This window comes from Brienomyrus brachyistius, chromosome 3 (genome assembly GCF_023856365.1).
Source record: "Brienomyrus brachyistius isolate T26 chromosome 3, BBRACH_0.4, whole genome shotgun sequence".
Lineage (NCBI taxonomy): Eukaryota > Metazoa > Chordata > Actinopteri > Osteoglossiformes > Mormyridae > Brienomyrus > Brienomyrus brachyistius.
Window position 1 is genome coordinate 18,616,842 of NC_064535.1, and position 19,060 is coordinate 18,635,901.

At 40.1% G+C, this 19,060-nt stretch overlaps 2 protein-coding genes across 8 annotated transcripts in view; one reads left to right on the forward strand and one right to left on the reverse strand.

Annotated features, from left to right (window-relative positions):
- On the forward strand, window positions 1–14,901 carry eno4 (enolase 4). 7 transcript variants are annotated; one of them, XR_007396770.1, is made up of 13 exons: window positions 1–272; window positions 804–932; window positions 4,371–4,537; window positions 6,912–7,048; window positions 7,486–7,655; window positions 8,275–8,406; window positions 8,589–8,657; window positions 9,129–9,293; window positions 9,471–9,596; window positions 12,161–12,356; window positions 13,636–13,697; window positions 14,100–14,286; window positions 14,763–14,788. XR_007396770.1 is itself a non-coding variant. In XM_049007050.1 (13 exons), the coding sequence occupies exons 1-13, from the start codon at window positions 87–89 to the stop codon at window positions 14,804–14,806; spliced, it is 1,701 nt and encodes a 566-aa protein (XP_048863007.1). In that variant the 5' UTR covers window positions 1–86; the 3' UTR covers window positions 14,807–14,901. The 7 variants fall into 7 exon arrangements, 6 of the variants coding, with proteins under 6 accessions (XP_048863007.1, XP_048863010.1, XP_048863004.1 ...); XM_049007050.1 differs by having other exon boundaries at window positions 14,169–14,286; window positions 14,763–14,901; XM_049007053.1 differs by lacking the exon at window positions 14,100–14,286 and having other exon boundaries at window positions 14,763–14,881.
- shtn1 (shootin 1) overlaps window positions 14,751–19,060 on the reverse strand; it is a 25,593-nt gene continuing 21,283 nt past the window's right edge. The window contains 1 exon segment of the mRNA XM_049007054.1: window positions 14,751–16,696. Coding sequence (XP_048863011.1) covers window positions 16,629–16,696 — 68 coding nt within the window. The 3' untranslated portion in view covers window positions 14,751–16,628.

Sequence of the window (19,060 nt, forward strand, 5' to 3'; positions counted from 1 at the left end):
AGTCAATTTTGACCGAAACTGGGTAGCTTTACGCTTTGCGTACCTGTGAAGAAGTTCTAATGAAGTAGAAGAAATCGCTTTGCTCCATGACAAACATGTCTTATGGGCGATTCTTTGGTAAGACTACTCGAATTTCTAAAGAAGATCAAGAATTTTACGACCTGAAACACAGAGCGGCTGAGTATTATACGGTCAATGGAGTTCCGCAGAAGTTTGAAGCGGCACTGAACTGCATGTTTTTCGAACAACCGGATGATGTTTACGGTTATTTGGTATGAAATACATTTTCATATTTATTTGTTTGTCGGGAAACTAGAAGCTATTTAAAAAGTTGATAATCTTTGTTTCATTAGAAGATATGTATTTACTGTATTTTCTACCTAACGATTAATTTCTTACCGGCTAATATTTAAAATATGTAGGCTCTATTTGGGGAAATCCTTCTGTTTGTATTCTTATTTACAGACAAGGTATAATTAGAAAAGCAAGAAGCAGGAAGCACCTCTAGATGAGTCCAGTACTGTATTTCTGACATGCCGTTTGATTTTCTGTAACAGGGAGCCTTATTTTATGTTATTTTCGATAATAAAACATTTAGTTTCATTCATTCATTTATAGCAATATTTACTTTAATATTAAACTCTGCATAACTCCAAAGAAATATTAAAGCTGAAACATTCACCTCAGTTCTTTGATGCACAATAGTAATTGCTCATTTAAGCACTCATTTGCTCAAAGCTTTAAGTACACATCTTGTAAATGTGATTAGATTACTATTATATGAATTTCTCCATTTTCTCCAGGCAAACTATTTTTCAAGACTCTCAACACGGCCAGTGATAAGCAAACTAAAAGGAAGCAAAGTGTATGATGGAAAGGGTCAGCTAACAGTTCAAACAGAAGTCTTGTGCACTGTCAGAAATGAAGAAAAGGTAATAGCCACTCTTATGTTTGCAGTTTTATGTGCCGTGGATATTGAATAGGGGATCTCAATAAACTTTTACAAATGCTGGAAAATGGGGAAAATCCTGCACAAAACTGTGCAGGATTTCAGTTGTTTAGCTTAAGTATAAAAGCAAATGAGTCCATACACAAAAGGTCAAGCATTTATTTTCCAAATTGAAAGCCTTAATTATTATAATTGCAGTTTGTAAACATGAACTAAAAACAAGGACAGAAAACAAGAAGTGATAAAACAACTAAATTTCATTGTGTAGGACATGACACTACACTGAGCTGATGAGTCAAACAAGATTATATAATATGAGGGCACAGCTATAGCAAATGGGGAAAGAAAATGCCCACAGTGCAAACTCGGCTTTTGTGAAATATCCTGCTGCAAGGCCATGGCAGCAAGAAGGGATGAGAAAATGCGACAACACCTCGATAGAGGGGAAAATGCACACTGCCATTGGCCCACAAGCATGTCACAGTGAAGCCAAGATCAGCTCATATTGTTAATGCTATGCCAAATTCTGAGTGTCATCATTTCAGAGCCATGCCATTAGATGAACAGTGAGCCCAACTGGCACATCTGATGGTAATCTACGGTGACAGAGAACATATAGGCAAGCAAGAAATGTAACACGACTGGATATTAAGGGTCTTGCTCAAGGAGCCGCAGACGTGCTGAGGCTGAGTTCGAACCTGCGACCTGCTGATTACAAGGACACAGGCTTAGCCCACTGAGCTACACGCTGCCCCGTACCTACACTACACCGAAACTACACCGTAGTTTCACCACAAGTAAAGTAAAAAATAGGAAAATTTCATGGCTAGTTTAGCACTGTGTGTCAAATGTTTATGCCATGGTTAGTTAGTCCACTTATATCTGTCTGTTTCCTGTTCCAACAGAACACACCCAAGTGGAAATAAAAAATAGATGCCAAGAGCACACTTCCTTGAGATCAGTGCATAGTCCTGTACACTGATGAGCCAAAATATTATGACCAGCTTGTTATGAAGTGAATAGTGTTGACTATCTAGTAAAAATGATGCATGTCACGGTCTGGACCTGGGTTCTCCAGTTTTGGTCCTCGAGGGTCAGAATTCAACACAGCCTGCAGATTTTCAAACGCACCTACTAAACCTGTCACATATGGGTTAAATGCAGAGAACACATTTGGTTGTTGTACACTGTGTGCCGTGGTGTGTCAACAATGACAACTAATCACATTGTCTTCACTTCACTTGAATTAGCCGATTAAGATGTGTTTGACCAGGAAAATATGCAACCTGTGTTGGATTCTAGCCCTCCTGGACCAGAATTGGGGAATCCTGGTCTGGGTGATATAGACAGTAAGCTAACATTCTGTTCTTTGTAGTTGTCATGTTGAATACAGAATAAATGGGCAAGGATAAAAATATGAGTGACTGGGTGCTTTTCCAGTGCACTAAGTACTGTACTTTTGGTACTTGAAAAAGGTTTTGGTTTTCCACTGGTGTGAACTCTGGTACTACTGCAGAATGACATAACAACATGAGGTGGGATATTTTACACTGAATTTGAATAATGGCTTTTGTGTATTATAGGGTTGAACGATATTAATACCAACATCACATGTTATGCACAGTTCACACAATTCTCACATCACACATGACAGAATAGTTAACTGGGTTGAGATGATGTTTTTTCATACCTTTATACTGTCTGGACATTATAGTGTGCGGTTAAGAGTCACTAAGATTTGAGATACTTTGAGATACAAAACAAATCAAAACTGCAAGCTCTGCAGTTTTAATAATTGTTCCCTTTCATGATAATCTACTATATGTTTTTTAAAACTCTGTATGTGCTTTTCGAAACAATCAGTCATTTTCATCCTTGTTATTTAAATCACTACTAGACTGGCTTGTGAGAAATTAACTTTTTGCTTCATATATATACCAATATTTATTACAACAAAATCCATCCATCCATCCATTTTCCAAACCATTTATCCTACTGGGTCGTTGGGGGTCCAGAGCCTATCCCGGAAGCAATGGGCACGAGGCAGGGAACAACCCAGGATGGGGGGCCAGCCCATCGCAGGGCACACTCACACACCATTCACTCACACACACACACCTATGGGCAATTTAGCAAGTCCAATTAGCCTCAGCATGTTTTTGGACTGTGGGGGGAAACCGGAGCACCTGGAGGAAACCCCACGACGACATGGGGAGAACATGCAAACTCCACACACATGTGACTCGAACCTGGGTCCCAGAGGTGTCAGGTAACAGTGCTAACCACTGCACCACCATGCCGCCCCCTACAACCAAATCGCATTGCAATATTTGATTTTTTTCCAGTATCATGTAGCTGTAGTATATTATAGGAAATACTTTATTTATTGTCATGCCCTCCAGATTTTCTTCTGGTTCTTGTGATCAGATTGTAAATAAAGCTGGGGTCTTTAAATTTTTCCAAGCAGACATTAGTTTGTAACACTTTTCAATATGGCGATTGTATTGGTAGGCTATTTGCATAACCGATTTCCAAATCCCACCCTGAAGTACTGAAATACCAAAAAGTGTCCTGCTGCTTTGTTATTTTGGATACTGGAAGTTTTGGTACTGCTAACTGACCAGAAGTCAGTGGAAAAGGGAAAGTACCAAAAGTGCCGTACCAAAAGTACAGTACCTGATGCAGTGGAAAAGTACCCTTAGACCAAGGCTGAACCTTCATGACTAGATGACTTAGTCAGAGGATTTCCAAAATGGCCCAAAGACTTGTGTAGCGCTCACAGTCGGCTGTGGTGAGTACCTACACAGAGTGGTCCAATAAAAGAAAAACCACTATCTGTCAGCAGGGTGTTGTATGGCCAGGACTTGTTGATGTAGCATGTTAATGAAGGCTGTTCCGTGTGACGCGAACCAGCAGATGAGCTACTGTGGCATAAATGGCAGATAATTTTGATGATGGTCATGAGAGTAACGTGTCACGACACAAAGGGCATTCAGCCCTGTTGTGTATGGGTTACATAGCCGCAGGCTTGTCAGAGTGCCCACGCTGACCCCTGTTCACGATGAAATGCACATACAATACAAGTGTCAAAACTAGACTTAGACTTAACTGATCCAATTCATTTCATTCCTGTTGCATCATGTAGGCTGGGTATGTGTTGAGCATCTGTGGGATGTGTTTGACCGACAAGTCAGATCAATGGCTGCGTAGCCACATACACAGCTGGGCTCCATGAAACATGCTGACATGTTGACTGTCAGCTTATCGTTTAATATATCCCAGACCTTGACATGCACTTTTTTATGAGATGTTGGTGTTTTTCTTTCTCATCTGTATATACACTGTACAAAATAAAGATGCAGTCTTCATTGTTCTTTATGTCTCCAAAGTTGTAATATTTCACTTTATATTTCGACATCAGAGAGTTTGCTCTGCAGTTACCTCCAGCGAGTGCAACCTCACAATTAATGAAAGTGATAAGAGGGAGGATTGTGTGACGGCTGCACTCCACTGGATCGATGAAGCATTAAGCACAATGCTAAGGGGCTTTGATCCGGCTGACCAGACAGCAGTGGATAAACTACTCAGGTAATACATGCATTTAATATATTTGGTACTTTGGCTACTGGAGCTGTCGGTACTGGTCCTTGACCAGAAGTCAGTGAAAAAGGGAAAGTATCAAAGGTGCCGTACCAAACGTATGGTGCCTGCTGCAATGGAAAGGTGCCCTCAAGGCTGAACCATTATGACCAGGTGACTTAGTCAGAGGATCTCCAAAATGGTAAGGCTTGTGTATCTGCCAACAGGGTGCTGCATGGCTGGGGTGTGTGTGTGTGTCTGTCCAAATTGTAAGATTTAAGGTCTCTGGGCGCCCTGATCAGAGAGATGCGAGCCTCTTAGCGGGTTTCTGGCTTATGCTGCTCAGTCCCATTACAGGTAGTTACACAGCTATATTTACGTAAACAGTGCTGGATTTTTTGCCAGTCAATATGAGATCTGATTTATTACTTCCCTCTACAAGATACATAGTTATGAAATCACTGTGCCTACAAAGAGCAGTGGTCTCATCAACAGGTTTGCACGATTCTCAAAGTATCATGATTCGACTCATTTTCAATTCCTGGGCACAGGATTAAATTTAAAATCAATTCTCGATTCAATATATGCATAGATTTGATCCCAGATTGCTGTTTTGAGTTACTTCTCCCATTTAACTGTTGTAGACACTTTAATAAGTGAATGAAAAAAAAACACGTAATCAAACGTAGTTTACTACTACTCAATACCGACCTTGAGTAAGAGGTATTATTTTCCTACAATCCACTCATAGGAAAGGCAGCTCTGAAATAAATGGTAAAATGTATAATACATATATAAATACAAAAACAAAAACTTTTGCAAATATAAACTGCAAAGTGCAAAACTTCACGTAGCTTAAATTCAACCTTTAAATAAAAATACATAAAATCAAACAAGAGCTGCAAGATTTGGCTGTAATCAGATCAAACATTGCTGCTACGTTTGTATAGTGTCATATCAATGTCAAAACTGGAGAGTGATAAAACAATAAGTGAAAAATATAAATCTACAAGTTTTAACATTTCTCGTGCGCAAATATTCCACTCAGGAGCGCAAATGTGAAACTTCCGAGTAATGATTCATCAATGACCAAATCGTTATTTTCAGTGAATTGGTTGAACCGGTTTTCATATGTACAAAAATTTAACTTTTTGTTGATATTTGAAACATTAACATACAAAAACAGCCTATTAAATGCAGTTATATTTGCTCTTCATAGACTCAGTCATGTTGCCTTCAGTGCCCTTCCACATAATCCCATGTGTTTGTGCTCTTGCTGCCTTCAAGTCCTACTAGTAAGATCTTACTAGGGCATTTGTTTGCATTAATTGAACATAAAATGTGACGTCATACATTTGGCTTTAACCTAAGCAGTTAATAGTTTTTGGAAACATTGCAACTGCAGTCCAAGCAAAGTTTGTAGCGTTTCCCAAATACTTCACTTTCGCTTTTCAAAGCCTGCATATAATATGGATCTTATCGTGCCCTTTCTTCCCCTCGAGGTTATAAAATACAAAATGCGCTGAAACATTTGCCTTCAATGAAGATGGGGCAGGTTGAGTTATTTTTTTCCTTTCCGCTTCCCATTGCTTATGGACAGTAACTCCATTGCACACATTGCACTGTCTTCATGCTCATGCCAAGTAGGGCTATCTGGGCAGAAACCAACATGGCACCATCTATAGGATTGGCGAGCTAAACTCAATAGGAAAAAATGTAAACCAATGCCGTTATAAGACTGAAAAATATTAAGTGGTTTTTGGAATCTATAAATCGATTTTTAATCGGTTGATATAGAATTGCGATTCTAATGTGAATGTAATGTTGCCTACCCCTTCATATCAATATCCTACAAGGTCCTTGTATGTCCAGTGCCACCAAAACAGCAATTCTACATTTGCTATAGATGCAGCGTTTCTATCTTCCTTCAATCTACCAGAGAACGGGGGCTAAAGGAATCCCCAAGTAAAACTGTGGTCACCCCACCATGACATGTGCTCTTTTTTATGCCAGCTAGGTCTCCTACATGCACTTATCACAAACATTCATGCTGATGATTCCTAACATTCTTCCTTTCCAATCAGCCAGAACATTGTGGACATATTTTAGATCTCGTTCTAGTAAAGTTGTAATACAGAACTAGAAGACAAATAATTTGCAGTTCTCATAAATATGAACAAACATTTTTGATGTCTGAGAAATGGCTCAGCAGCTAACACTGTAGCCTCACACCTCCAGGGGTACAGGCTGCTATTCCTGCATGCTGCCTGTTCTCCCTGTGTTTAAACAGGTTTGAATAGGCAAATTTGTTGACTGATTTGGTATATGTTGTTTCTGACAGCTCTGGTGCTTTTTTCATAAAACGAAATATATGTTTTTACAGTGACTTTTTTAAGGAACACTTCCTTGAATATCAGGAGAGGCAGAGCAGAGAAACTGAGGAAAAGCAAGCTGCGGATCCGGTGTATGAACCAGCCCCTCCCCCAGTGACTCCAGGACACAGAAAGGCAGGACATAAAGGTAGATGCTGTGGTGTCCACATTACAACATTCCTTAGTGGTAATTTTATACCATACATGAATTAATTGTTGTTGACTGAAACTAGTAAGCTGGCACTGAAATGCATGTTCAGGTAGCCATACCAAAAAAGGTAGGTCATTTTGAGTTGGCTTTAGACCTGACGTCCAACATCTCTTGCAAAGCTCCAGGCAAGAATAACAATTACCAGATAAACTGGACCTGACAATTATTTTTAAAGCCTATTACTTTAAAAAACTTTAATCGTTGTTACTGAGACCAAAATGTAGAAACAATTTTGAAAGAACTGAAAAAACAGGCTGCTGTCATATCAGTGATCTCCTCTGGGAATATATTGGAAATATATTGTCTTCTGTATATAAGAAATTCTGTACCATTCGAGGGAAATATCATATGAAATAGGGTATGCCTGATAACAGGGAAAAAGAGTAACACTACAGAGAAGCCCCTCCCACCTGCAGAGCCCCAAGTACCCATCATCCCCGGCAGCATGGCTATTGGTTGTGTGTCCCTGGCAATAGCCAAGGCTGCAGCCCAGTTAAACAGTGTGCCACTCTATCAGCACATCAGATCACTGCATCCCCAACAGGTTTGTGCATCCTCATTTTATCAGTCTGAATGTGAATTCAAAGGCACATAATATCTCAGTGATTGCCATGAGCTATGAAGAATCTTTATCTAGGTCATTTGCAGACAATAACTGTACAAGAAAGAGTTTGTTGTACAAGTCTAATGTGAAAGTGAATGTTAAGGTATTTCATATCACAGTATAGTACTTGGGAATTGGATTACTTGATGCAACATTGCAATTCCATCCATCCATCCATCCATCCATCCATCCATCCATCCATCCATCCATCCATCCATCCATCCATCCATCCATCCATCCAGTACAAGATCATGGAGTATATTGCTATATGTAATATTGAAATATAACTAGGTTCTCTGAAGATTTAGCCATTCAGCAGTTTTCATTGTGGTCACACTTTTGTAACAATAGGCTGATGTAGTAGTCATTTAAAGAGTTATGGGGCCTTATCATACAAAAAGAGTACAATGTTATGGACACAAGGGTATTTTTAGTATCACAGCTAATAGTAAATACACATTTCTCTGCCATGCCTTACCTAAACTGAAATGATAGGTGAAACTATAGCAGTAAATGCACTGTTTTGATGCAACAGCTCAGTGTCTGTCTTCGTTTTCAGCAGGGTCTGGGAAATGTCGAGATGCCATTGCCCATGATAACCCTGCTCCACTGTGGCAAAGCATCTCCAGGGAAGCTGAACCTGATGGAGGAACTCATTGTTATCCCAACAGCAAAACGAAGTGTCAGACAAGTACAGTCACTTACCTTCAATTCACCTATATTTTGCATTCAGCTTTCAAACCTTAGAAATATTTCCCACAAATTCTGAGAACAATTATTCCATATTATTCATAAGAGCTGAAGAATGTATCCATATTCGACAGTGAAATAAATCATAAATTTCTCTAATGTGATACATGACCTGCTTAACAGATTGTTGCAATGGTCCTTGAGCTTCAAAAAGAGATTACAAAGATGCTGAATACAGCCTCAAAGACAGGGGTAAGAGGAATTGTGGAGACATTTACTTACATGTACATTTTTTGTGTATATGTCATATAAATAGTCTAGCAGAAGTACCTTTGGAGTCATTTTCTTTATTATAAACTGGATTTAAAATGTATAGACATTTTATCTTTATCTGTACCTTTCATTTTCTGCACACTGAAACATACTGTAGAAGTGAGAAATTTAAAATGCTTTTTAAAATAGTGTTCTGGTTTATTTAGTACAAATTCAGTTGAAAAATTCACACAATCCCTTCCTTGACTGTAATTTTACAACAGTGTTGGGTTAATCTCTGAGTATTGTTTTGGTCATTGTTCCAGTTCTTGTCCCAATGCAAAATAATCAATTACTGAATCTGCTGACAAAATATAATAGGCTAGTAGTCAACACTGTCCAGGAAAAAAGGGAACCTCCAAAATGAATGTATTCAAAGTGACAGCAGCTGCTCTTTCCTCTCATTTTCAGCCTGTGTTGAATACAGTGTCAGACATGGGAGCAATGGTGGTAGGATACGACCAGCCTGAACAGCCTTTAGACCTACTGACAGAAGCAGCCAACAACCTTGGCCTGACACCGGGAGACGACATACATTTCGCAATCAACTGCGCTGCTCATGAGTTAATGGACTATGTAAGTACAGATGGCATGAGCGTTTGCATGAATGTAGCAGTGTAAAAGAAGCAATATCTAATATATTTAATTCACTTTTCACTATGACACCAGGTTTACCTTTAGTTTTCATACATCATATTGATTTATTTGGCTTAATGTGGTATTATGTCGTTTTTTTCCCTAAAATAAATGCAGCAAAAAGGTAAATATGACGTTGTCAGCGGCAGTGCCAAGACTCCTGACGAGCTAGTGGACATGTACAAGCATCTGATGCACAGATACCCCGCACTTATTGCCCTGATAGATCCCTTGCGAAAGAAGGTAAAACAATGGTGACTGTAATTTACCTGCACGACGTGTGATGGATTATTCCCATTAGCCTTCTGTGAATGCCAAATTACACCGTATCAGAAACGCTGTTTTCAAGAGTTCTCATAGAAATGTAGCTGTTAATATCTTAGAAATCAACTTTATTTCTTACAGTAGGTTTGTCGAGTCAAGCAGATGATTTCAAATAAGCGATTAACCATTTAAAATTGAGTCTGATGATCGGTGGTGCAAAAGTCTGAAATGCTGTAATATGACATAAAAGCTGAGAGCTGATAAACCCTCATTACCGTATAAACACTAAAGGGAAACTGGAGATGCACATTATGTTGTTTTGATTATCTTGGAGGGGTGGCATGGTGGTGCAGTGGTTAGCACTGTTGCCTCACACCTCTGGGACCCGGGTTCAAGTCTCCGCCTGGGTCACATGCGTGTGGAGTCTGCATGTTCTCCCCATGTCATTGTGGGGTTTCCTCTGGGTTTGGACTGTGGTTCCCCCCCACAGTCCAAAGACATGCTGAGGCTAATTGGACTTGCTAAATTGCCCGTAGGAGCGCATGTGTGAGTGAATGGTTTGTGAATGTGCCCTGTGATGGGTGAATGTGACCCATCGTGGGTTGTTCCCTGCCTCATACTCATTGCTTCCAGGATAGGCGCCGGACCCCCCCCCCGCGTAGTAGAGGAATTTAAGTGTCTCGGGTTTTGCTCTTCAATGAGGGATAAAGGATGCAGGAGATTGACAGACGGATCGGTGCAGTGTTGGCAGTAATGTGGACGCTATACCATTCTTCTGTGGTGAAGAGAGAGCAGAGCCGGAGGGCAAAGCTTTCGATTTGCCGTCGATCTACATTCCTACCCTCACCTGTGGTCACGAGCTCTGGGTAGTGACTGAAAGAATGACATCATGCATACAAGCGGCAAAAATGAGTTTCCTCCACAAGGTGTCTGGGCTCAGCCTTAGAGACAGGGTGAGGAGCTAGGACATTCGGGAGGGGCTCAAAGTAGACATCAAAGGAGCCAGTTGAGGAGGTTAAGGCACCTGAACAGTTCCTTGGGGAGGTGTTTCAGGCATGTTCAATCAGGAGGGGGTCCCAGGACAGACCCAGGGCAAGCTGGAGTAATTGTATATCTTGTCTGGCCTGGTAACATCTTGGTATTCCCCTGGTGGAGCTGGTGTAGGTGGCTGATGAGAGGGTGGTCTGGGCATTCCTGCTTAGACTGCTGCCCCTGTGACCTGACCCCAGATAAGTGGCAGAAAATGGATGGATGGACGAAGCATGAAACAAAGCAAAATCCTAGATATTTCAATCATTTTCAGGTCCTAAAAAGGAGGATCTTTGGTCACCCTAGGATAACAAGAAAGTCTAATAAAGTCTAATGCTTCAAACATATAATTTGAACCCCTTCTTTTTAGTTTCGGAGATATGGCAAGATGCCTGAATAATGCGACTAATGCCATTCACCATAAGTCTGGGTATGTCTTGAGGCAACTGAGTTAACAAAGCCATAGTCAATCAGTTGTTAAGTAAAGTGTACGACTGCCAGAAGTGAAACGGCTGGCTGACTTGGAATGCAGAAGCGAGTGTGCATACAGTGGATTTTATTGGGTAATGCTAGTGCCCTACCCACCAATAAGCCTCTCCCCAGGTAAAAAAAATGCATTTTAATACAGTACACCTAACCTAACAAACATCATAGCCTAGCCAATTCCTAGCTTAACAACATGATTAGAACACTTATATTAGCCTACTGTTGGGAAACATCATATAACACAAAGCCTATTTAATAATAAAATGTTGAATATCTCATGTAATTTATTGAATAATATCCTGAAAGAGAAAAACATTTACCCATCGTAAAGGTGAAATATCGTAACACGTGGAGCATCTGTATTTAATTTGGCTCCATTTGCTTCCTGTAAGTAGACCTTTATATGCCTTTATATTATTAAAATGCCGTCACTTTATACCGTGGCATTATTTGTGGATGTTATGACATTAAAAATTACATTCCACCCAAGCCCAATGCTGGCTGAAGGTTGCAACAGTAAAATTTCTTATATGGTAGTTTTACTGCCTTTGAATAGCGGAACAACAGATTTCTAGGACATTGTAAACCATTCACAGGTGTCAGGGAGCTGTCTTCCCGAAACCTCTGGGAGAGGTGGGATGTCTGTAATGACCTTCTGGGTTGAGTAAGCAGGTCTGTGTAGTGGAACCTGGCTGGTATTTCTTCAGTGTCAGTGTTTTTTTTCCCATTATTAACTGTTGACACAGTGTTAACATTATGGTTTCTTAATGTTTCTACATTTTTAAATTAACTTAAAATAAATGTGTGCTTCCTGCACACCCTGCTAGTCTGTTGTCATGTTTTGTGTGTGATCTCGCGGATAAAAGGTCGAGCTATGCTGGAGACATGGACTGCGGAGCACAGACAGAGATTCTCAAGTACAAAAACAGATATTTTAAATAATTGCTTAAGAAAATGTGTTGATTGTTGTTTTTTAAGTTACCTAGTGGATCTTGTAATCTCTAATTTTCATTCACAATCTTCCCTAGGATCACGAACAATGGCAGTCACTGTGCAGAGCACTAAGACCCACATGCCACCTGCTCTGTGACACTACATTCAGTCCCACAACTGCCCTTTTAACAGAGGGCACACTGTCCACACCAGGGGCCAGAGGTTATATCCTGAAGCAGACTAATCAAACCACCGTCACTGACCTAATTCAGGTCACTCAGCAGCTAAAAGGTATGGGACTACTCGATGATTAAGGGGACCTAGTTCCAGTGTTTCTGGTTAATCTAATTATTGGGTGGTCGTCATTTTTAGTATGTACAGCACAATATGTTAGTGGTGTGGTACATACACTACTGGTCAAAGGTTTTTTGCACACACTGAGATTTACATTTGCATGTTACTCAATACTAAAATTTACTAAAAATATACTCTATTCTTTGCTAACAAATAAATGTACAGTATGTTCATTCGAGTACCTTTATTAGCAAGAAAATGTCCTATCTTTGATTCATCAAATTAAATTCCTCTAGTAGTTATAACAGCAAGGAAAATCTGAGGCATTCATTCTGCAAGGGACATTAAATACTGCTGTTTCATGGGACAAAACAGTTAGCTAGTGCAGCCTAGAATTTGACCATGCTATCACCACACAACCAGTTAATAGGATTTCAGACGCTCACTGTTTGTTCACTCAACTTTCCAATGTTTAAGAATAAAAATCGGCAGTTTATGAAATAAATGTAAAAGCGGTAAAAACCTGTGGTGTGCAAAAACGTTTGACTGGTAGTGTATGTGAGACAGGCGTGAAACTGACTTTTGTCCTTTGACCATTATGCCGGCTGCATCTCGATGACCTGCCTGCTGCAGATTGCATGCTTCTAGGGATTCACAAGGGTTATACTATGTAACAGATGTCCCCATGCATAGATGTAGTGGACTTTACTGTACAGCACAGCACACAAAGGAATGCATTCACTGGCTTCAGTCTGCTGTACCAATATTCTTACGTTCTTTGCCCTTTGAAAAAACGAAGAAAATGATCAAACTCACTGCGTATTTTTAGGGGTCAACGGATCAAAGTAAAAGGAAATTAAACAGTATAGCAGGAACATTTAGGACAGGTCATTTAGCATCACATCAGTCTAATCAGCACACATCACCTGATCCCTGAAGAAGTTTATGCAATTTAGGATAATAAAAAATACCCACATCCTGTATTGTTTTATACTACTGCTAAAAGTACTTCGATATTTAAATATTTTTTATATTTGACCTCTCAAAAACTGCTACACAAAACGTGCAATTTTGCTTATAGATGACGAATTAGATAACCACGTTATAAAATGTGTATGTGACAGAAGTTGTAGATGTGCTGCACATTGTTTTGGGTGTGGCGAATGCTTCTCAGTATGTGTAAATGATCTGGCATTGTTGTATGCACTCCACACTCATAATGACCGGGCGGTTGGACAGGTGACTGACTGAGGAATTCCTGGTTTCTATGTATTAGGTGTAGTAACCATACTTGGAACGACAAGTGGAGAACCATGCTGTGACACTTTGTCAGACCTGGTAAGAGCCCATAAAATGCCTTAGTAGGATATGAGTATATTTGGAATATCTATGGAGGGAACATATTACAGACCGTGCAGAACGACCAGCCTAGTCGACTGGACCAATCATTGAAAATCTTATAGACGGCTTGATGAAACCAAACCCTATCTTTACATTCATACAGGATACTTAAGAACCAGAAGTAAACTGATTGAAGGGTGTCTTAAAATTAGTTTAAACCAATAGTCTGTTTATTGTACATTTTTTCAGGATGTGATTCTCTAATCTGTGTCTAACAGAATAAAAAACATACTTTTACTCTGCTGCAGTATGTAAAGCTAAAGGGTTTGTAATACCACTGGAGTATAGCCTGTAAACATTTATAAAAACAGAAATGATGCTCCTTTTTTAATTTTACAGATGCATGATGGATAAACGCAGGTCCTTTGTGGCAGTAAAAGCCCCTGTATTGTGTGTCTGTCCCTTAAGGCTGTAGGACTGGGTGTTAATTTTGTCAAACTGGGAGGTCTGAGTCGTGGAGAGAGGCTGACTAAATACAACCGTCTGATTTCTATAGAGGAGGAATTGTCCCAGCAGGGAATACTGGGTATGGCTTTTTCTGTGTCTGTCCTTTCAGTTTGCAGAAAAGCGAGTGGACAAAGCGCAGGGTGCAGAGATAGGAATTGGCCAGTTGCTGAGAATGCATCTCTTTTAGTCTATGAAAAGAACTCTGTGTCAGGAATCATAAGGAAAGGATCTGTCTGGATGCGCCTTGGCTCTCTTAATTGGCCACCTAATTACACATAAAAGGGCGAGGACACTGCACAGGCCCTGAAAAGGAAGTTCATCTTTATATAAAATAAAGGATGAACCTCTGCACTACAGCAAAGGCAGACGCGAGGCCTGTACTGCCCTGGGAGGGGAGCATTTGCTAATTTGGGGTGTGTTCCACTATGATGGTCACTTGAGAGACTCTCAGCTTTCAAACATTACAGTCATAACACCCAACTGTATGACAGCACTTCACAAGGGTGCCGCTCCTAAGTCTTTTCAATGTAATGTTTTTTTTCTTTTTTCCAACAGGTTCAAGAGAGGTAACTGGTTTTCCCAATTCACTTGGAACATGAGAGCAGGACAATCTACCAAACACTCACAACAAATTTCTCATTGTTCATGTATGGTTTCACCATTTTATATATGCTTCATACAAGTACAAATAAAGTTACTGTTAGAAACAACCTAGTACTGTATTTTCAAAAAGTGGAACTTAATGGAAACAATACAATAGAGTAAAAACCAAATCAATAGCGGTACATTAAAAATGTATACTGTACAAAACAGCACATTCTAAAAACAAAAATGAGTCAATCACGCATAGCGTTATCTGTTTTACGTGGAGTAATATAAGACATTTGCTACATTTCAATATTTCCATCATATTGGCGAATCCAGTGTCTGCGGTGAGACCCGTGAGCAAATGGCATCGCGGCTGCTGCGGGATCTGCCTCATCGCTCTCGGCTTGGCCAGCCATTGTGTTTTTTCCCCCACCTTCCGTTACGTCTGTTTACTTGCTGTCCTTTTCCACGTGAACCATGTGCTGCAGCAGGTGTGAAGTGGTTCCTGCTGCTGGAAAAATGCGGTTTGATATGTAAAGGAAGGTTCCCATTTGGTTGTAATTCACAGCATAAACAGAATAACTCGGTTATTGGAATAATTATCCAATTAATACATATATTAGCGAACATTTACGTAAACGTTGCATATATAGCCGACGTGGTATTATAATACTTTTATTTGCTGTGAAAGTTTACGTTTATGACATAATTAATAATTCAATTTTCAGATAATTAATAAATGCTACTGTGCAATTACTGTCATGAAAACGACCATTACAGACCGGGTTAACAGCAGCTTTCTTGACTCTGTACGAAGGATAATGTGAAAACTAGGGAGGATAAAGGGTGTTATTTCTCAAAGGATTCTGCGATTTCCAGATGAATCTGTTTGCTCTGTACCCAAGGACGACAACTTTCTGCACTTTTAAACAACATGGTAAAAATAACGTTTCGGTGTCCTTGGCTTCAGTTTGCTAACTTAACAACTAAATTACAGAAAAGACAAAAACAGCTTTGAAAAATGAAGCAAAACAACTCTTTATACATATAAACATCGATGTATACAATTAACATACTTAAATATTAATGATTACTTAAAAAATAATTTATGAAACATGTGATAATCCTAGTGATTTTAAGTAAAATATGTTAACTTCAGGTTTATCTGATTTTTTGTTTAATATATTTTATTATATTGGTCACATAAGTGTCACATAACAGTTAAACAAGTATTTACATTCACCAAAAAACAGAGGGGTACATCCTGCAATGGGTGTGGTATGATGGTGAACCCTGCATGAAGATGAATCTATTCGTCACAAGAAGTCAACATTTTACATAAAGCAAAAAGCTGCAATTGTGTCACAGCTTATCAGCTACATAAATCTAAATTAATACCGAAAAAAAAATTCTCTTCTCGGTCAGACTGGTTACTATAATGTTTAATTTGTAATGTGATGCTTCACAGTGTGAGAGACTGGGGAAGTAAAAAAATAGGCCTTGATAATTAGACTATAGGAAATTAAAGCAGTTTTTCGTAGTTCTGTGAGTGTGGAGGACGCAGCACTGGCGGTCTGCACACTGTGCACTTTCGGGAGTGCAGTGTCTGCGGGGATGTTGCCATTTTACTGACCCAGCATTCAGCTCTCGCCAAAACAAGATTCCCCCTAATAACAGAAAGGATCATTTGTGGCATTGCATGTTACCACTGTGACACAAAGGTGTTATGTAAAACTAGAATATAACATTTATTTGAATTTGATAAAAAAAAAAAAAAACACACACAGAATTGATGAATGAAAGGGGAAAAACTACTTGGTGCGTCGTTATGAGTCATTGCCTTTTATAGAGCTTGTGTAAGCTCCCACACTGGAATTCTGGGGCCATGCATGTGATGCAGGCTAAAAAAGAAAGGAAAGAAAATTATTTTCACTGGTGTTTTGGTTGACTCTTATCTAATACCAATCTAACAGTGTCAAAATGACTTTATTTTGTAAAAAAAATATATATAAAAAAGCCCCTCGGTTCATGCCCAGCCAAAGCGGGAAGGCAGGTCACACATGAAAAAGGGGGAAGAGAGTGGCAGCATGGAAGCTGATCAGTGGTCTCATTGTGAGAAGCGTCTGGTTGCCGGCACAATCCCGCCGCCCTGTTGCTACTCACGCCGAATAATTTAAAGGAAGCAATTATTTAGCGCCTTTTAAAGTAACAAAACCACAACGGTCCAGAGTTACAGAATCCCAGCAGCCAGGCAGCATGTAGGAAAAGCCAGCATGCTGCCATCTGGAGGCACTCTCAGGAGGGACTGAAAGAGCGAGTGCTACCCCTTAGCTTTCTGACAGGAAAGGTGGGCCTTATTCGCACCTCCAAGGAAATTCTGAGTGTTTGACAGGCCCACCGAGTGAACGTTTCACAGATTTAAGCATTGGGGGGGGTGGCGGCTGTGCTGGCTTGAGTTACAGCCAGGGGACACCCAGCATTAAGCAGGCTAGATTAAGCAGCCACCCCAAAGTGCACCTTTGGCCTTTAGGCCCACCTGACTAAATACCATATAAACAAACAGTTTACCTAATCTGTTCATATGTATCATATATCTTTAACATGAAGCTTTTGTGTTTTTGTAATGCTACAATTGCATCACTGAGGATTTAACTAGTCAAACTACCACCTGATGGTTTAATATAAAAGGCTGACAGAATATGCTAAATTCTCCAAAACATATATCAACAAAAGCTATTAAAAATAATTACTAAATGCTATTTGAAATAAAGCAGTGAGCCAGTGCAAAACAGGACGGACTCATGCTCTGTGGTCACCCACGCGTGTTCCCCGCTTGTCCGTGAATCCTGGCTGAGGTAATGGTCCAGTCTGCGCTGAAAGCTCCAGGCTAACGCTCGTCAGCACCATTGCGGGCCGTCAGGTAGTCTGCCTGTGGGGAGCTCACTGATTGGGCTGCTGCCTGTCCCGTGATTGCATTACATACTGAGTGGCTCAGCAGGAGCCGCTCCAGTCTTATTGATTACAATAATTATTATTTCACCGTTGTGGCAACATAATTATGTCAGAATAAAGACGTGTTTGTGTATAAAACACAGACACATTTGGGGGTGGACAAAATAATGGAAACACCTAACAGTATATTAATGTCAAGGCAGTAATAAGGAGCAGGGTCATCGTTCAGCTTCAGAACAGCTTCAGTCCTACTTGGAGTGCTTTCAAATGGTCCTGACCTGCTTATGGTAGTATACCAGATCATTCTTCATAAAGACCTGTCTCCAGTTCCCTGAGGGATGAAGGAGGTGCAGATCTGCATTTTGGTTCAATGATGCTTAGATGTGCTGATTGAGGAGGCTGTTTGTTATGAAACTACTCCTGAATTTGTTTGGCAGTCTGCCAGGGAGCATTATGTGAATATGGAGCCACCACGAGGGGACAGGGTTTAAGCCATTGGGTGAAGCTGGTGCCGTAAAATGGCCTCATATTCTATTGCTATTACATGACCATGAAGTGTAATCATCAGACCTGTTGACTCCCATGAGATGGCTGTCCATAACGACAGAAGGATCGATGAAGGCATTTTTTTTGTTCTTCAAACAGAAACCCTTCTGGATTTAGGAAACAAGATGAAAGATGATTCTTACCACTATTCGGGAGTCCAGATCACGTGTGAGTGCACTGGTCTAGAATAAAGATCATTTATTTCTGAATGGCACACCTGCCACAAATGCCAGTTTTGTAAAGATCAGGATGTGCACTTTTTGTTGAAACTATGTTACGCAGCTGTCCTCACAGTTCTGTGAACATTTTTTAGGCTATGTTTTCATGCTGTTTAGCTACTATCTAATTATCTATCTACTTCTATTCCTAATAAAATAATCATTTTAGTAGCCCCAAATATCCTGAGATAGCACAACAGAAAAACCATGCACTAAGATGTATGTGATAACACTGACAAATCTAAATAAAGTGAATCTTAATGCAATTAACAACAATGACTCTACAGTAGTAAAAGGGTCTCATGGATAGTAAAGGCACTCAGCCCAGTTCTGTGCTGTGTGTCTTTGATTTTAGCTGGTTTAATCTGGTTTAAGATGACTGCCACACACTAGCACTGAGACGTTGTGGAAGTGTTGTCCTGTTTGCCGTTTAGCACGTTTAGCTTTCTAGCCCCCACAGGGAACTGTCAATTGCGTTGCAGACGCACTGTCTGAGGGGAGGATAAGTTTGGAATGCAGAAACCCCCAATCAGCAGGCTGGGGACCCTC

What these genes read in the sequence shown, in the direction of transcription:
- eno4 (XM_049007047.1), top strand. Translation starts at nt 87, where the DNA reads ATGACAAACATGTCTTATGGGCGATTCTTTGGTAAGACTACTCGAATT. An exon ending in CAGAAAGGCAGGACATAAAG is followed by an intron (nt 7,049 to 7,485) that starts GTAGATGCTGTG and finishes GCCTGATAACAG; the next exon opens with GGAAAAAGAGTAACACTACA. An exon ending in TAGATCCCTTGCGAAAGAAG is followed by an intron (nt 9,597 to 12,160) that starts GTAAAACAATGG and finishes AATCTTCCCTAG; the next exon opens with GATCACGAACAATGGCAGTC.